The 13,659-nt window shown below is 42.1% G+C and overlaps 1 protein-coding gene and 1 long non-coding RNA gene across 7 annotated transcripts in view; both read left to right on the forward strand.

Moving 5' to 3' along the window:
• The window catches only part of LOC144059307 (uncharacterized), a 76,744-nt gene extending 69,916 nt beyond the window's left edge, over positions 1–6,828 (forward strand). For 3 of the 6 annotated variants that reach the window (XR_013295624.1, XR_013295627.1, XM_077578299.1), the window contains 2 exons: positions 4,197–4,364; positions 4,713–6,828. Coding sequence is in view for 2 of the 6 variants with exons in the window: in XM_077578299.1 (XP_077434425.1) it covers positions 4,197–4,200 (4 nt within the window). In the remaining 4 variants the exon portion in view is untranslated. Of the gene's footprint in view, positions 1–1,237; positions 1,399–4,196; positions 4,365–4,712 lie in introns of those variants that run through there. The other 3 variants (XR_013295625.1, XR_013295626.1, XM_077578298.1) reach the window with 2 other exon arrangements.
• A 3,360-nt stretch (positions 6,829–10,188) lies between these two features.
• Positions 10,189–13,659, forward strand: part of LOC144058843 (uncharacterized) — a 50,413-nt gene continuing 46,942 nt past the window's right edge. Inside the window, exon 1 of the long non-coding RNA XR_013295496.1 lies at positions 10,189–10,328. This is a non-coding gene — a long non-coding RNA (uncharacterized LOC144058843). The remainder of the gene's footprint in view (positions 10,329–13,659) is intronic.

The raw sequence follows: 13,659 nt of genomic DNA on the forward strand, positions 1-13,659 counted from the left end.
GGGCCAGCCAGGGGCCCCACTTTGAGAGCCCCAGTTTGAGAGCCCCAGTTTTAACGACTATATCGCAGGGTCGCTCATTTGCGTGCTTGCGCCGCGTTATTTCCCCGGGCCGTTATCGCTCTCCATAGAAGCCTCTCGTTGTAGCGTGTCAAACTGTGCAGCCGCGCGCACTGAACAAAACCACGTAATTAATGATTTTATCTTCAGCCCGGCTCCCACATCACACAGCTGGAGATAAGTTTTGGGGACGGAAGGCTTGGGGGCACAAGATGCGGGTTTCCCCCCTTGTTCGGTGCACTCAGGCGTGGGGGGAGAGGGTGGAAGCATGAAGGCATCAGCTTGTTATCTAGAGCTCCCTCAGATAAAGGAGGAAGTGCTTCAAGTGGTCCAAGACGACTGCCTTCTTGCTGGAAAATCCGCCGACTCACGTGCGCGCGTACGATGGAATGCGTGTTTACACGTGCGCACGCTCGCTCCGTCTGCATGGAATAAGGGCCAACGTGGTGATAGTCAATCTTGTGCTCTGTAAGTTTCAGCTGCATGGGATCAAAGATCTCAGGATGCGTTTGCGCCGCCACAATGTAGCAACAACTGGAATGTTTTTTTTGTTTTTTTTTAAGTAGTTGGCACGCCCACCTCACCCCAGAGGTCACATATAACATATTATTGTCAAGAAATGTTTAAGGTTGACTTCCACTATATATGTATATTTTAAAGCAGTAGTCAAGTCATAACACTTTCAGACCTGAAATATAAAATCAACGGGCTACTTTTTGTTGAGTGTAACCTCCAAACCGTCTGTGCAGTCCTGAAACCGAGGACCGCCACCGTATTCACGTGGTCAGGTGTAAGAAAAGTCAATGGATGACAGCGTCGGATAGTAATGCGACACAGCATTATGCTAAGCTGAATGGCTGTGAAGAAGCATCCGTAGAAGAAGGGGGAATGAAATAAGGGGATTTGTCCGCAGACACTAATCATTCCCAACTTAGCGCATTGCAAGCAAAAGGGAAGAATGTGTAGCACAAAAGCTTGCGTCTGATCAAAAGGAGCATTAAGGGTGACTTCTTCCACTGAGCCATTGTCAGTGTGTTTCATGAAGTATCACTCCTGGAGGAGTACCAAGCAGGGAGGCCGGGACCAAGGACTTTTTTTTTTTTTTTTTTTAATTAAAGAGCTTCTGCTCTTTTTCTCTCTCACCTTTTAATCCACCACTGTCGCTCTTGCCTCCTTCCAGGAATAGATTCCTGCGTGCGGCAAAGTTGGCAGGAGACGTGCGTTTGTTTGGATTTTTTTTCCTCAAATTCAACTTTACAACTTCAAACAGCTGCGAGCCAGAGGAGCTCTGGGTGGGCTTCTGAAAGCTTGCGAGAAGGAGGTGCTGCTCGGAGCCACCGGGATAATGACCAAGACGGGCCCCCCTGCTGGCCTTTTCAAGTCCTTGTTGAAGATTTTGGCTTCGGCACTCACTTTGAACCACGTCGCTGATTCACAATTCCCGTCAACGTCCTTATTTAAGGAGATTATTCCCTCTCGTCTTAGTCTTTTGACACAGAGAGCCAGCAAAATAGTTGATCAGGGTCATAACAGCAGATCCGCAATCAGCCACCTTTTGCACAGGAGGCACAAAAGGCCTCTTTCATACAGAGATCCTGAAAAAAAAAATGGCGCATCAGATCCCAAGATCCCATAATAAACTACATTTGTCATTTACACAGAACCCAGTAAATCCAGGATACAATTCTCTTTCACATAGAGTGCTTGCAAAATTGGGCCCATACCAAGGGAACACCCACAATGGACCACATTTGTCTTTTAACAAAGAACCGCGAAAATGCAGAACAAAGATCTCTTTCGCAGAGATCCGGCAAAATTGGTGCATCCGAGTCATACTACCAGATCTCGTGATAAGCCACCTTTGCTTTTTAACACGGAACCCAGTGAATAAAGGCAAATAGCTTCTTTCAGACAGTGATTCTGCAAAAAAAAAGTAAAAAAATCAATCCATCAGAGCCATACCTTTGCCTTTTAAACAGAACCCAGCCAACGCTGGATATTGCCGCAACAATTTCATCTTTCACATAGAGATCCTGCAAACACTCTAAAAATATGTAACTACCAAATAGATCGGAGTGGACAATATATATAACTGCAACTCAGAGTGAAGGGTGTAAAATCCTGGTCTTCAACAGGCGGTGTGAAATTATCTGTTGAATCTGTTCAGCTGTTTTACGATCCCTCACCTGCAAGAGTCAAACGTCATTTATTAGCTGCAGCACTTTGTGTTTTTAATAGTTTGGCAAAACGTTAGACTTGTAGCCTGTCGTGACAAGAGCAGGATCGGTTTGTTTGTTTGTGCGGTTTGAAGTTGATCTGGTTGCGTGGACACACGGGATTAGGCCAACTTCCTGCACTCCATTGTTCCATGACAACAATGTGTTTTCCTAGTCAAGCTGTCACTTAATAGCAGAGAGGATAGAGGTGGTGTAGGGTGGGGGAGGGGGGGGTCGTGTACTCGTGTTACAATGTAGGCTACAGCAACCTCAAGCCTACCTCCTTCATAACAGATAACATTATTGCGCTATAAATAGGACTGTCAAACCTCGGGTCAGTTCAGCTCACCATGACATACAACTATAGAATAACATAATCACTCCGGCTGAAACGATTAATTAAATAACTGCAGTAATTTGATTCTAAAAACCTAAGGTCACAACAGCCACCTCTCACTCAACGACTCCCACGTCACTCACCGGGGCATGTCCCAATACACGCTATTCCTGACAATTATCCCCATCCTCTTCCGAGTAGCTTCTGACCTCCGAGTCCTCTTGCATGACTATTGAACATTAAGCAGCGCTATTTCCTGCCATCTCAGTTGCTCCCTGTTCCTCAGGAGGGCTGCAGATAAGCGGCGGAACTCACAAAAACACCATTTTGTAGATACAAACTCAACAAATTTCCCCTCCGAGCTGAAAAGCAAACACCGCCGCCGACGAAAGATAGCGGCTCAGAAAAAAATAAACAAACAAAGCGAGTCAGGGAAAGGGAGCGGGGTGGGGGTTGGCGGTGGCACGTTCCGCATCGCCGTTCCGTAGAGCTTTGTGACCAAACAGTGCAAGGAAGCGCAGATAAACAAACGGTGCGGTTTATCTCCGCCAGTCAAACAATTCACAGCGCTGCCGCGACCTTGAAGGAATCCGAAGCGATGTCCTGAGGAAACGCCGCTTCCTCCTGTCGGAAGGCTGCGTTCCATCCAGGGAGTGGGAGTTGAGGGTCGCAATCCTGGAATGGCTTAAGACACTTTGCATCCTTGAAAAATGATCAAAGATGCAGGGTCAAGTGAGAATTCATTATCTACAGTGGTGACTCAGCTTACCATTTTTTATTTATTTTTTTCGATCCAAGCCGTCACTCAATTCATAAAACGAAGAGACACACGTGTAGCCAAACTAAATAACTTACAGTAATCTAACTCGCAATGAAAAACACCATAGACAGGCTTACAAAACAGGCTAAGGAAACTAGCATCCATTTTGTGGTAGCCTTTACACAACCAATATTTGAACACAAACGGTGCAGCTAAATCACAAGACCAAACCTAGAACGCGTGACATTCCCAATGTGAGCCCGAGGGCAGTTTGATGTCAATTTCAGTTGACACCAGAGGGCGGTATTACGGCAAAATGGCAGCCTCTAGTATGGATGGGCGGGTGCAACTTCCTGAACTCAGCACCACTCCTTCATTTCCTGTCTTTCATGATTGGACAAACTGATTAATCCAGGTGTGCCTGACCTCAGTAACCACGACGACAATGTCCAGGCACACCTGGATTAATCAGTTTGTCCAATCATGAAAGACAGGAAATGAAGAAGCGGTATCGAGTTCAGGAAGTAGTGGATTTGTGCAAAGAGCCCATTGGGTGTCATGTTTCGGTTCTGTGGGGGTTGAGATTTTGTTTTCTTGTTGTTTTTGTCTGTGGTTGGTGCTTTTTGTCTTGTGTTCCTGGTTTCTTCCCTTGTCTCGTTGTGTCTGGCCACACCTACCTGTGTGCACGTGTCTTCCCTTCCCCAGGTGTGTCTCATTGGTGTTGGTGTGTTTGGTCCGTTGTGTTTGTCCAGTCGGTGTGGGTGCATCGCTTATGCTAGGTGTGGAAGTTCGCGCATCAAGCAAAGTCGACTTGTCTTTGTCACAGCTAAGTCGTCCTCGTCACGTCCTGTCCAGTCATGGTGAGACCAGTCTTGTCACGTCCTGTCCAGTCACGGCGACCAGTCTTGTCACGTCCTGTCCAGTCATGGCGACCAGTCTAGTCACGTCCTGCCCAGTCATGGCGACCAGTCCAGTCCCGTCCCGTCAAGTCAAGGTTGTCTGCTCACCGTTTTTCCTGTGGTTCATTAAAGCACCACGAATGACACTTGATTCCTGTTTTGCCGTCTGTTTCCCTGCGTTTGGGTCCACCATCCCTCATCCACTCACGTTCCCTCATGACAGTGGTCGGATGGATGGATGGAAATAAAATCTATGCATTAATCTGCTATCCTAGAAGTTTTGTGATTGACATATTTTGATTACAGCTAAAACAACAAAAGTGACATTTTGTTGATAGGCCTACTTACTGTACATTGTTCATTTCCATGTCCATTTCACAATTATTGCTTTTGTGCTTCAATTTTTTTTTTTTTTAAATACAATCATTTTGTCTCCACTGCAGATCATGCATGGGTGGACGGAAGCTTTCTACGCGACTGATTCCCACGACATTTTGGGGACTTCCGCATTTTTGTCTGCCCTACTTGTAAGTCCAAAGAACACCAGTGGGAGGCGCTCACTGACTGCCTCCTGCTTTGTGGCCTGGCTTTTTCATTAAAGCTTTTTACTCCTTCTCGGTTTGAAGGGTGGAAATAACCAAAGAAACAAACTGTCACACACAGGAAGCAGTTTGTTGGACTTTTGTTTTTGGGAAGAAAATGGACTGGCTGTCAGTGCACGTGGACACAAGTGGCTATGTGTGTGCGTGTGTGCGTGTGTGCTAGCCGACCAGTAGGCCCCTATCTATTTACAGAACGTTTGGCGTGATACCGCCCGACTTCCTCTCTCTTGGCAAACACAGAAGACAGCAGCAGCCTGTGAATTGCTGTCCGACCGCAAGAGTTTGTTGGTACTTGAAAGCGGTTTTCGGGCCGCGCCGCCCGCGTGATTTATGAGCCGCGTCTGTTTAATATCGATCATAAGCGATAACGCAGGCTGGAGGAAAGGAAAAGGCATCTCCTGTGGAAGCGAGCGCCGCACTTTGATGTGGAGCCCGACCAGGGGAATGGGGCGGGGGGGGGGGGGGAGGTACGAGGCCTTTTCTGAATTAGGCCGCTCATCTGGGAGACAGAGCTGGAAAAGTGAGTTAAGACGCTTAAGACTCACCTCAAATGTTTTTTTTATTTATTTTTTTATAGCTCTTTTTTACCTTTCATTACAGTCCAACAAATATTTTCAATGCAAAAAGTACAGATTTAGCAGAGGTGCTCTCAAGCAAATGGCTTATTCACTAACTTGGCCCACATTTCTCTTCCTGTAAACTTTGTGCACCCGAAGTTCACCTCAAGCGCCTCATCATATTATTAACTGCTACTCTACTGGCCTCTGCTGGCCAATGTGAGGTATACGTTTAGGAACATAATTGTAAATTGTAGCTCCACTGTCAAAATTGTTAGTCCTGCCCATTCCCCAATCGGGTTGCCATATTTTACATTATGACCTTTGCAGTAAAACTGGATATTTTGACAACACATAAGGTCCATATTGACAAATTCAAAAATATAATAAGCATCGCTACCTGGCCGCACAAATAGTTAGATGGTGTCATTGCATTGCAGTTTAAAAAATCATTGATTAAAAATGACATAATCTGAATCGGGTTTTATTGCCATGTCGTGAATACATTTCACATTACTAAAAATGTGTCTTCCAGTTATATATTTTATCATTTCAGTATTCTTTTCAACTTTTTAATTTTTTGTGTGTGTATTTTTCATTATTTCAAGTTTCACAATTTGTTTGTACAGTATTTGTATTTCCTGTAAATCTTAGACATAAATTAATCTTACCTAGTTGCTGCTTATTGTTGCCATTGCTGTGACCAAAACAGCCTTAAAACATCTTCGACTGTAGGAAGGAAAAGCTGAGCTCAAAGGGCAGGAAGTGACAAATAAATTGAAATGTCTCTTCTCAGGGCTCCTTCAAGAAAAGTCTGATTTCATCGCGCAGCCGCATTAAAAGTCACATACAAGAAGCCACGTTGCCGCGGCGGCCATCTTAACGTGGGCCCGACGATTAAATGATTTGCTGTCATTTCTCATGAGGAGATTTGCAGTGTTTGCCTGCGACGCCAAGGACAGGAAATGAAATGTTTTCCAAACGAGTACTGGCTCCACTTTGTACACAGTACGCTTGCACGTAGACATTTCAAAAGTAAATGCTCCGAGGAGATGCTATCAGGTAGCATGGCTGCTAACGGACACCGATAATCGAAACGTGACTTTTCCCCCCAAGCAAGCGTGTTGGAATGCGTTCAAATGCTGTTTGGATGACACGAGTAGAGCAAAATGGTTCAAAACGCTTTCCCAACTCAAGTGGTGTCATAATTCTACAGCCGGCTGCTCACTTGCGCTGCGAGACAAATGCCAAACAAGAATCTCAAAAATTTCTCCAAGGGGCTCAATGTGTGTGTGTGTGTGTGTGTGCATGTGCGTGCCTTCAGCATATGTAGATTGTTGCATATGATTGTTTTAAAGCACATTGTAAGTCTTGAATAAACACACCGGGTTATTATCATATGAAAATAGTTGTGTTTACTCTTGTTCTTGTATTATTTAGGGTTTGTTTTAAAAATGTATATTTGTTTTCTAATTGTTTGATAAAATAAGTAGTACATTTTAAAGATAAAAAAAATCTTAAAGAATTTATTTAGTAGTTTTATTTAATTGTGTTAAAGGTTTTAGTTTACATTTTTATTTGTATTATTAAAAAAATATTAAAATAGTTCAATTTTTAAACTCAAAATTTTGCAAAGGTTTTATTTTTCCAGCCTCTAACCTATTTTCTCACCTTTGTATTTTTTAACGTTTGTGAATTTTTTCATGTTTTTTTCCATGTTAATATCATTATTTAATAGTTTTATTATTGTTTTTAGGATTTTTTAAAAACATTTTTATTTGTGTTATTAAAAAATATTAAATAGCTCAATTTTTAAATTCAAAATTGATTTTGCAAAGGTTTTATTTTCCTAGCCTCTAGATTATTTTTTCAACTTTGCATTTTTTTAACGTTTCTGTATTTTTTTTTATTATTATTATTTTTTTTTGCTATTTAATTTTTTAGAAAGTACATTTTTAATGTAGTAGTACTTGTGAAAGTCATCATCGTTTATGTCTTCATGAATGTAAAATACTGCCCCCCGGTGGCTAAGTCATGTAAACCAGAAGCAATGAATGAATAATGATGGATGTTTTGTTTCATTGTTTACATCAGGGGTCACCAACGCGGTGCCCCCTAGGACGCCATAATTTGCCTGCGGGCCTTTTCTAAAAATAGTTCACCAGTGATGCACATTGTGATTTATAGGAATGTCTTAGACGTGATCATTTGAAAATGTAAACACTGGCAGAGATTTCTAGAAATAAAGTATTTATCTATTTCCTAATTATGTAATGGCAGCAAGCTGTTTGTTTATACTAGCAAAACAAAAACAACATGTTCCTTGCATTCTGACATGGCGCCCGACACATTTCACAAACCAGACCCCCACTTCCTCCCCCCCCACCCCCCGAGAAGAATGTGAAGTCAAGGAGAGGTCCTGATGATGTTTTGGCTGCACAGCCTCCATCTCAGCGCACATCAATCCCGCCGCTGGCTCGGCACACTTAGGAGAGGACAGCGGACCACCGGACTCGACCCCGGATTGACCCCGGTGAACGCCTATGCTGGGACAATCCGCACTCAACCCCATGCTGCTCCACGCAAGCTAGTGTAACTACTACAAACACTTTGTGTACAACAAGTACTAATATTTCAACTATTTCTACTAGTAATGTGAGTATTACTACCTGTACTACTATCACTTGCAAGTGCAAGAGCTACTAGTATTACTATTTCTACTAGCACTACTACTACTGTTGCTATCACTCCTACTACTAGTTGAACTACTAATGCTTTTACTACTAGAACTATTAGTATGACTACTGCTATTTCTGTTACTACTAGCACAACAACCACCTCCACAACAGTTATTACAATCACTACGAACAAACATTACATGCATTTTTTATTATTATTACTAAAATAACTTACTGCTACAAGTAATGCTTTTATTAACAACTTGTGTTAATTTTATCAATAGAGCAGTTGTAAAAAAAACAATGCGTTATAAGTGGAATTGCTACTAAAAGCGCAAAAAAATTGAATTCACAAATGCTGGTAATATATCATAATGAAAATTTGTTGGATGCTTGTTCATATTTTTTGATAAATTTGGTCTGGCCCTCGGAGGACTTTGTAAACACTGCGTAGGAAAAAAGTCAAAGTCGAGGAGCTGCCAGGTCCGTCATAAATCCGCCAGTTCAATTCATCAAGCCGTTCCCCAGGGGTGCCGGAGCCAGACCCTCGCTTGTACCCCCGAGAATGACAGGAGGAAATAAATGTCCATCTACTGCACGTGGCCTCTTCCACTCACACCCCATGAACCTTGTGCACTTTTTTTTAAGAAGGGGGGGGGGGGGGGACACGAGCGCAAGTGGCCTCAGAGCAAGCCAGTTTCATGAAATGACATTCAATCTGGGTGCATTAATTAATAGAACATCTACATGTTAGTACAGTAGTGAGGCAAAACCCTACACTAGTTGACAGTTGAATGCTACTAGTACTTTTGACAATTTTAAAAATAAATAAATAGCCGCCCTAAATAGTCCATCCAAGTTGAACTTGCATTGTATTACCACTAGAGAGCAGCATTGGTCACGTGCACTATTATGTCGTCTTGCATCTGTTGACCATGTTTGCCAATCAAAACATCACTTTTACCATTTACAGAGGTAGCGAAAGTACTCAGTCTGTGAGCTGCAGTACAAGTACATGTGTAAAAAAAAGAAAAAGAAAAAAAAGACTGGCAATAGTAGGACTATTGAGTCAACTCTGTAAGTAAAAAAAATAAATAAAAGAGTCCGGAATGATGCATGATCATAAAAAGAAAGAAAAAAAACTAAAGTAAATTTGAGATAACTGAACTCGACGTCGTTTATGAAAAATAATGCCGTCTTCACAGCCAAAAGTTTTTCAAAGTCTGGTTTCTCGTGGTGTGCTTCTAGTCGTAGTCCAGCAGGTGGCAGTGCTGTACCATCTTCCCTGTTGGCTTCCTTCTCCAGCAGGATGTGGGCGCCTTGATGCCTGACTGCCAACTCGGGCATTATTTCACCCCCGCTTTGACTCCATTACACCAGACAGAGGCAGGGAAGCTGACTCACAGCGCTGCTGCTACAGTAGTGCTGCACTCTGAAACGCAACCGTTTGTATTTAAATACAGTTGTCAGTCAAGTATTACAAAATAGTAGTACATCATTTAAATGCTAATGACTGTAACAATACAAGATTCAGTGGGTTCCATTACAGCCAAACAATGTAAATATTTTAACCATGCACTCCCATCAGCACCCATTCTCTCCGTACACAAACATACCCCCCCCCCCCCCCTTAACATCCACTTAAAGGCAAAAAGTCAAATCAAGACCCATTGACAGGCAAAAAAACCCTGAGTATTTAAGGTCTATTAAAAGACAAAAATGTGAAATTAACGCCCATTTTAAGGGGAAATGAAAATAAATCAAGGCCCATTCAAAGCAAGAAAGGGCCAATCAATGCACATTTAAAGGCAAAACATAAAATAAAATGTTCAACCAAGTCCCATTTGGAACCCAAGAAAGTCAAATCAAGGCTCGTTTAAAGGCTTGGGGCCCCTCGGTAGTGTAATAGTTCACATGGTTGAATTTCACACAGCAACCAACAAAAAAAAGTCAAATCAAGACACATTTGAAAGGAAAACAAATTACATTTCTAGCGCTCATCTTGGCCTCTTAGGGGCAGTGTGGTGCACACACCTAAAGCACGTGAGTTAAATGATCAGAAGAAGAAAGTTGCGCGCCAATTCACCAACGAAGAAGAATCGCCTGGTCAACAGTTTTCGATGAAAATGGTGGCCAGGAAAGAGTGAAAGGCTTTGAGGTGAAAGATAACAGAGACAAAATTGGATATCACGATGAAAGTAAAACTACAAAAGAGTTGGCAGGTAAGCACAACTGTTCAACCTAGCACCGTTTAAAAAAATAAATAAACTGTACTTGAAATGGTGTTGAGGGCACTGGAACTTAATGTCAACATTAGTGCGTTAGCATTTAGTATTCAAATGTACAATGTGTGTAATTCTTTTTGTTTTGTTGTGTGTTTAGTTTTACAGTAAGAGTGCAGTAATAGTTATACAGTCCATTCCCAATTTATTTGTTGTTGGGCTTGAATTTGAAAAGTTGCAATAATACATTTGCATAAAGTAATCACATTTGTCCACTCATATGTTGATAAGAGTATTAAAAACGTGAAACATATCTATTTATTGTAAATTTAGAACAGACACAAAATGTGTGATTTAATTGCAAGTTAACTATGGAAAATCATACGATTAATCGTGACATCCCTATTTTATATTAAGTATAACATTTATTTATTTGGTGTAGTGGTTAACATAAAGCAGTAGGGATCACACATTGTTCATGTTTTTAGTTGAAATATTTAAAACCGTGTCCATCAAACACTTAACACAGAAGTGGGCAATCTCGGTCCTGCAGGTTTTGGAGGTTTCTCACTTCCAACACAAGCTGATTCCAATCAACAGGATTGTCATCAGGCTTATGCACAGCTTGCTGATGAGCTGATCATATATCAGCTGTGTTGGAGAAGGGTAACATGCAAAACCTGCTGGACTCCGGCCCTCGATTCCCACCTCTGACTTAACATGTACATTTCACCTTAGGCCTTTGGTGGTTCTAGTGGTTTGTAGTCGGCAAAAATAATAACACGATGCTACATTTAAAACGGTTACACAGCGATTTTTCAGCGTTATAAGATTTTTGACATGATTCTTGGGTTCCCCCGCTTAGTCTCGTTCAACTACTATAGAGCTCGGCGCCACAGTTGGCCCCGATGAGTGCGAATGAGCTGGCAACTTGTGTTGCGTGGCAGCATACGCCACATTGTCATTGTGTGAATGAGGCAACATGGAGGCGGGATCATTTGGCCCCAAAAACAACGTAGCCCACTGCAAGGGCTTCGTCAGTGCTGATTGTTTAAATAATGACTGCGGCACAATCTGACAACCGTCAAGCACGATTGCTGGGCAACGCTGACAAACAACAGTTGTATCATTTATGAAATACTGTCGGAGTTCACTGAGGTGAGGATGATGATGGGAATGAACTTGTCTTAAGGGTAGAAATGAAATCCAAAAGTCACGGTGAGGTCAGTAACCGGTCCGGGCAAGACGAGTCTGCGAGACCATCAAAGGCGCTTTGTTCCATTTGGTTTGATCCACTGAGAGTCATCAACTGTGAGTCACTCTCATCGCTCGCACCAACGCAGCCAAAGGTTGCTCTTGTTTAGGATAACTGCAGTGCTGCGGTTTCGCTGTCAGCTTTCCCCACGGGAAATGTCGCGCTGTGACACATCCGTCATCCGTCCATCCGGGCCGCCATTGTACGTTTGACTCTGAAGTGATGTTGAAGAGGTAGTCGCGGGATGAAAATCGCCGATGCGTCAAAGTTCCCAGAGGACGGGCAGAAACAGTTTTCGCAGAGGAAGAGCAAATGACTGACATGTGAGAGGTATACAGGGATGTGATTTTTCCACTAAATCGCGGAATTCCGCTTTTTTTTATCTCCCCCCCCAAAAAAAAATTCCGATTTTTTTTAAAAAAAATTATTTATTTATTTATTTATTTATTTATTTTTTTAGTAGTTCATTGTGTATGCACATGACTCCGACAGATAACATCTTCTGCTATAACAAAGACATTTGTGGTATGCTCTAATATGAGTTACTTTTCATTTGGTCATGATACAATTATTTGTTCATGAAATTTGAACTCTTCAACATTATTTATGTGTTAACTTAGTAATCACATTAGTTAGATATGATGATATTCTCAGTGATAGTTTTTAAAAGCAAAGGCAGTCCAATGTTTTTGAATGTGACTGATTTTGAGTTGACTAAAACTGAAATTGAAAATTTATGCTGTTGTTTTATCTATTTCTTTGTCATGCGAGTGCATTGAAAGTACTTAAAAACACGGAAAACCCATGAGTCCCCCCACCAGGGCGCTGCCCTGGACCTAGCTGGGTGCCAGCGGCCCCCAGACCCCCGGCTAAATTCTCAGATAATTTCACTTTGGTCAAATCACATCCCTGGGTATAAAAACAGAGGCAGATGACTGGGTGATGAAACGACGGATTTGCCCACCCCTGGTGGTCTGGTAATGATATCCTGATCATATTAAATAATCGTAAATATAACTCTGATGTATTGTACAGTTTTGTGGATGATCTTGCCTCCAAAGCTACAATTAATTTGACAACAGAGCTAACTTTAAGATCATTGTATTGCTAGTCATCGCTATGGCTATAGCCTAGCTAGCCTAGCTAGCCTATCTCGCTACTTTGATACACTGTGATTAATACGCTCAATATGACTCAATCGGCCACAAAATCCAATTAAGATTGAAGTCAGGATTTTTTTTTTCCCAATCACTTTAATGCACATCCGCGTTTGCATTTACTGTGCAGCCTTTTCCCGCCGCGGGAATCTAGCTGTAAATCTGGACTTTTGTGGCGTTAATGGTCAGAGCGTAGCCGGGAAGTATATCAGGCGTGCAGCGTGTAACATCCAGCGTCCAATAACACTCGCTGCTGCGTGTGCAATTTATTGACCGGCAAGAGAATGAGAAACCCGAGCAGCTTTTTTTCTGTCCTCCGCTGGAGCTTCTGCCATTTTGACGCGGGTCATCGTATTGCATGACGCCGCGGCTAGTCGGAGGCCCTCTGGCTGTTGGGCACCAGTTAGCGTCAGCTACTCTTCAAGTCTTGTGCCTTGTCATTCCAGAGTCTGTTCATCTGATTTATCTGCCGGGAATTCCAATTCGTTTTTAAGGATCCCCCACAAAGTAAAAGCAAATGTTTGCCAATCAATCTGACTTTATAGGACTCCAGAAATCTGACCATAATTATTGTTCAAAGGCTGAAATTCTGATGATTTGGACAATTTTAATAGATTATCAAATTATATATCGAATAATTTGATAGTCCATTTGTGATTAATCGTTGCACCTAATGTTTTGTTCTTAAAAAAAAAAACTGTTCATTCGGGGAAGTCAGATTTTTATTTATGATACAAGAGAATCAAATCAGAGCTATTAAAAGTTTTAGAGATGGTCCGATATGGTGATTTCAGGGCCGATGCCGATTAATAGTAGTCAAGGACGGCGATAACCGATAATTGGAGCCGATATTCATTTTCACTAAAAAGGAAAATATTGGCATCAAAATTAAAAACAAAACAAAATCCAGCTTTAAATT

The sequence above is a fragment of the Vanacampus margaritifer genome, chromosome 10, assembly GCF_051991255.1.
Source record: "Vanacampus margaritifer isolate UIUO_Vmar chromosome 10, RoL_Vmar_1.0, whole genome shotgun sequence".
NCBI lineage: Eukaryota > Metazoa > Chordata > Actinopteri > Syngnathiformes > Syngnathidae > Vanacampus > Vanacampus margaritifer.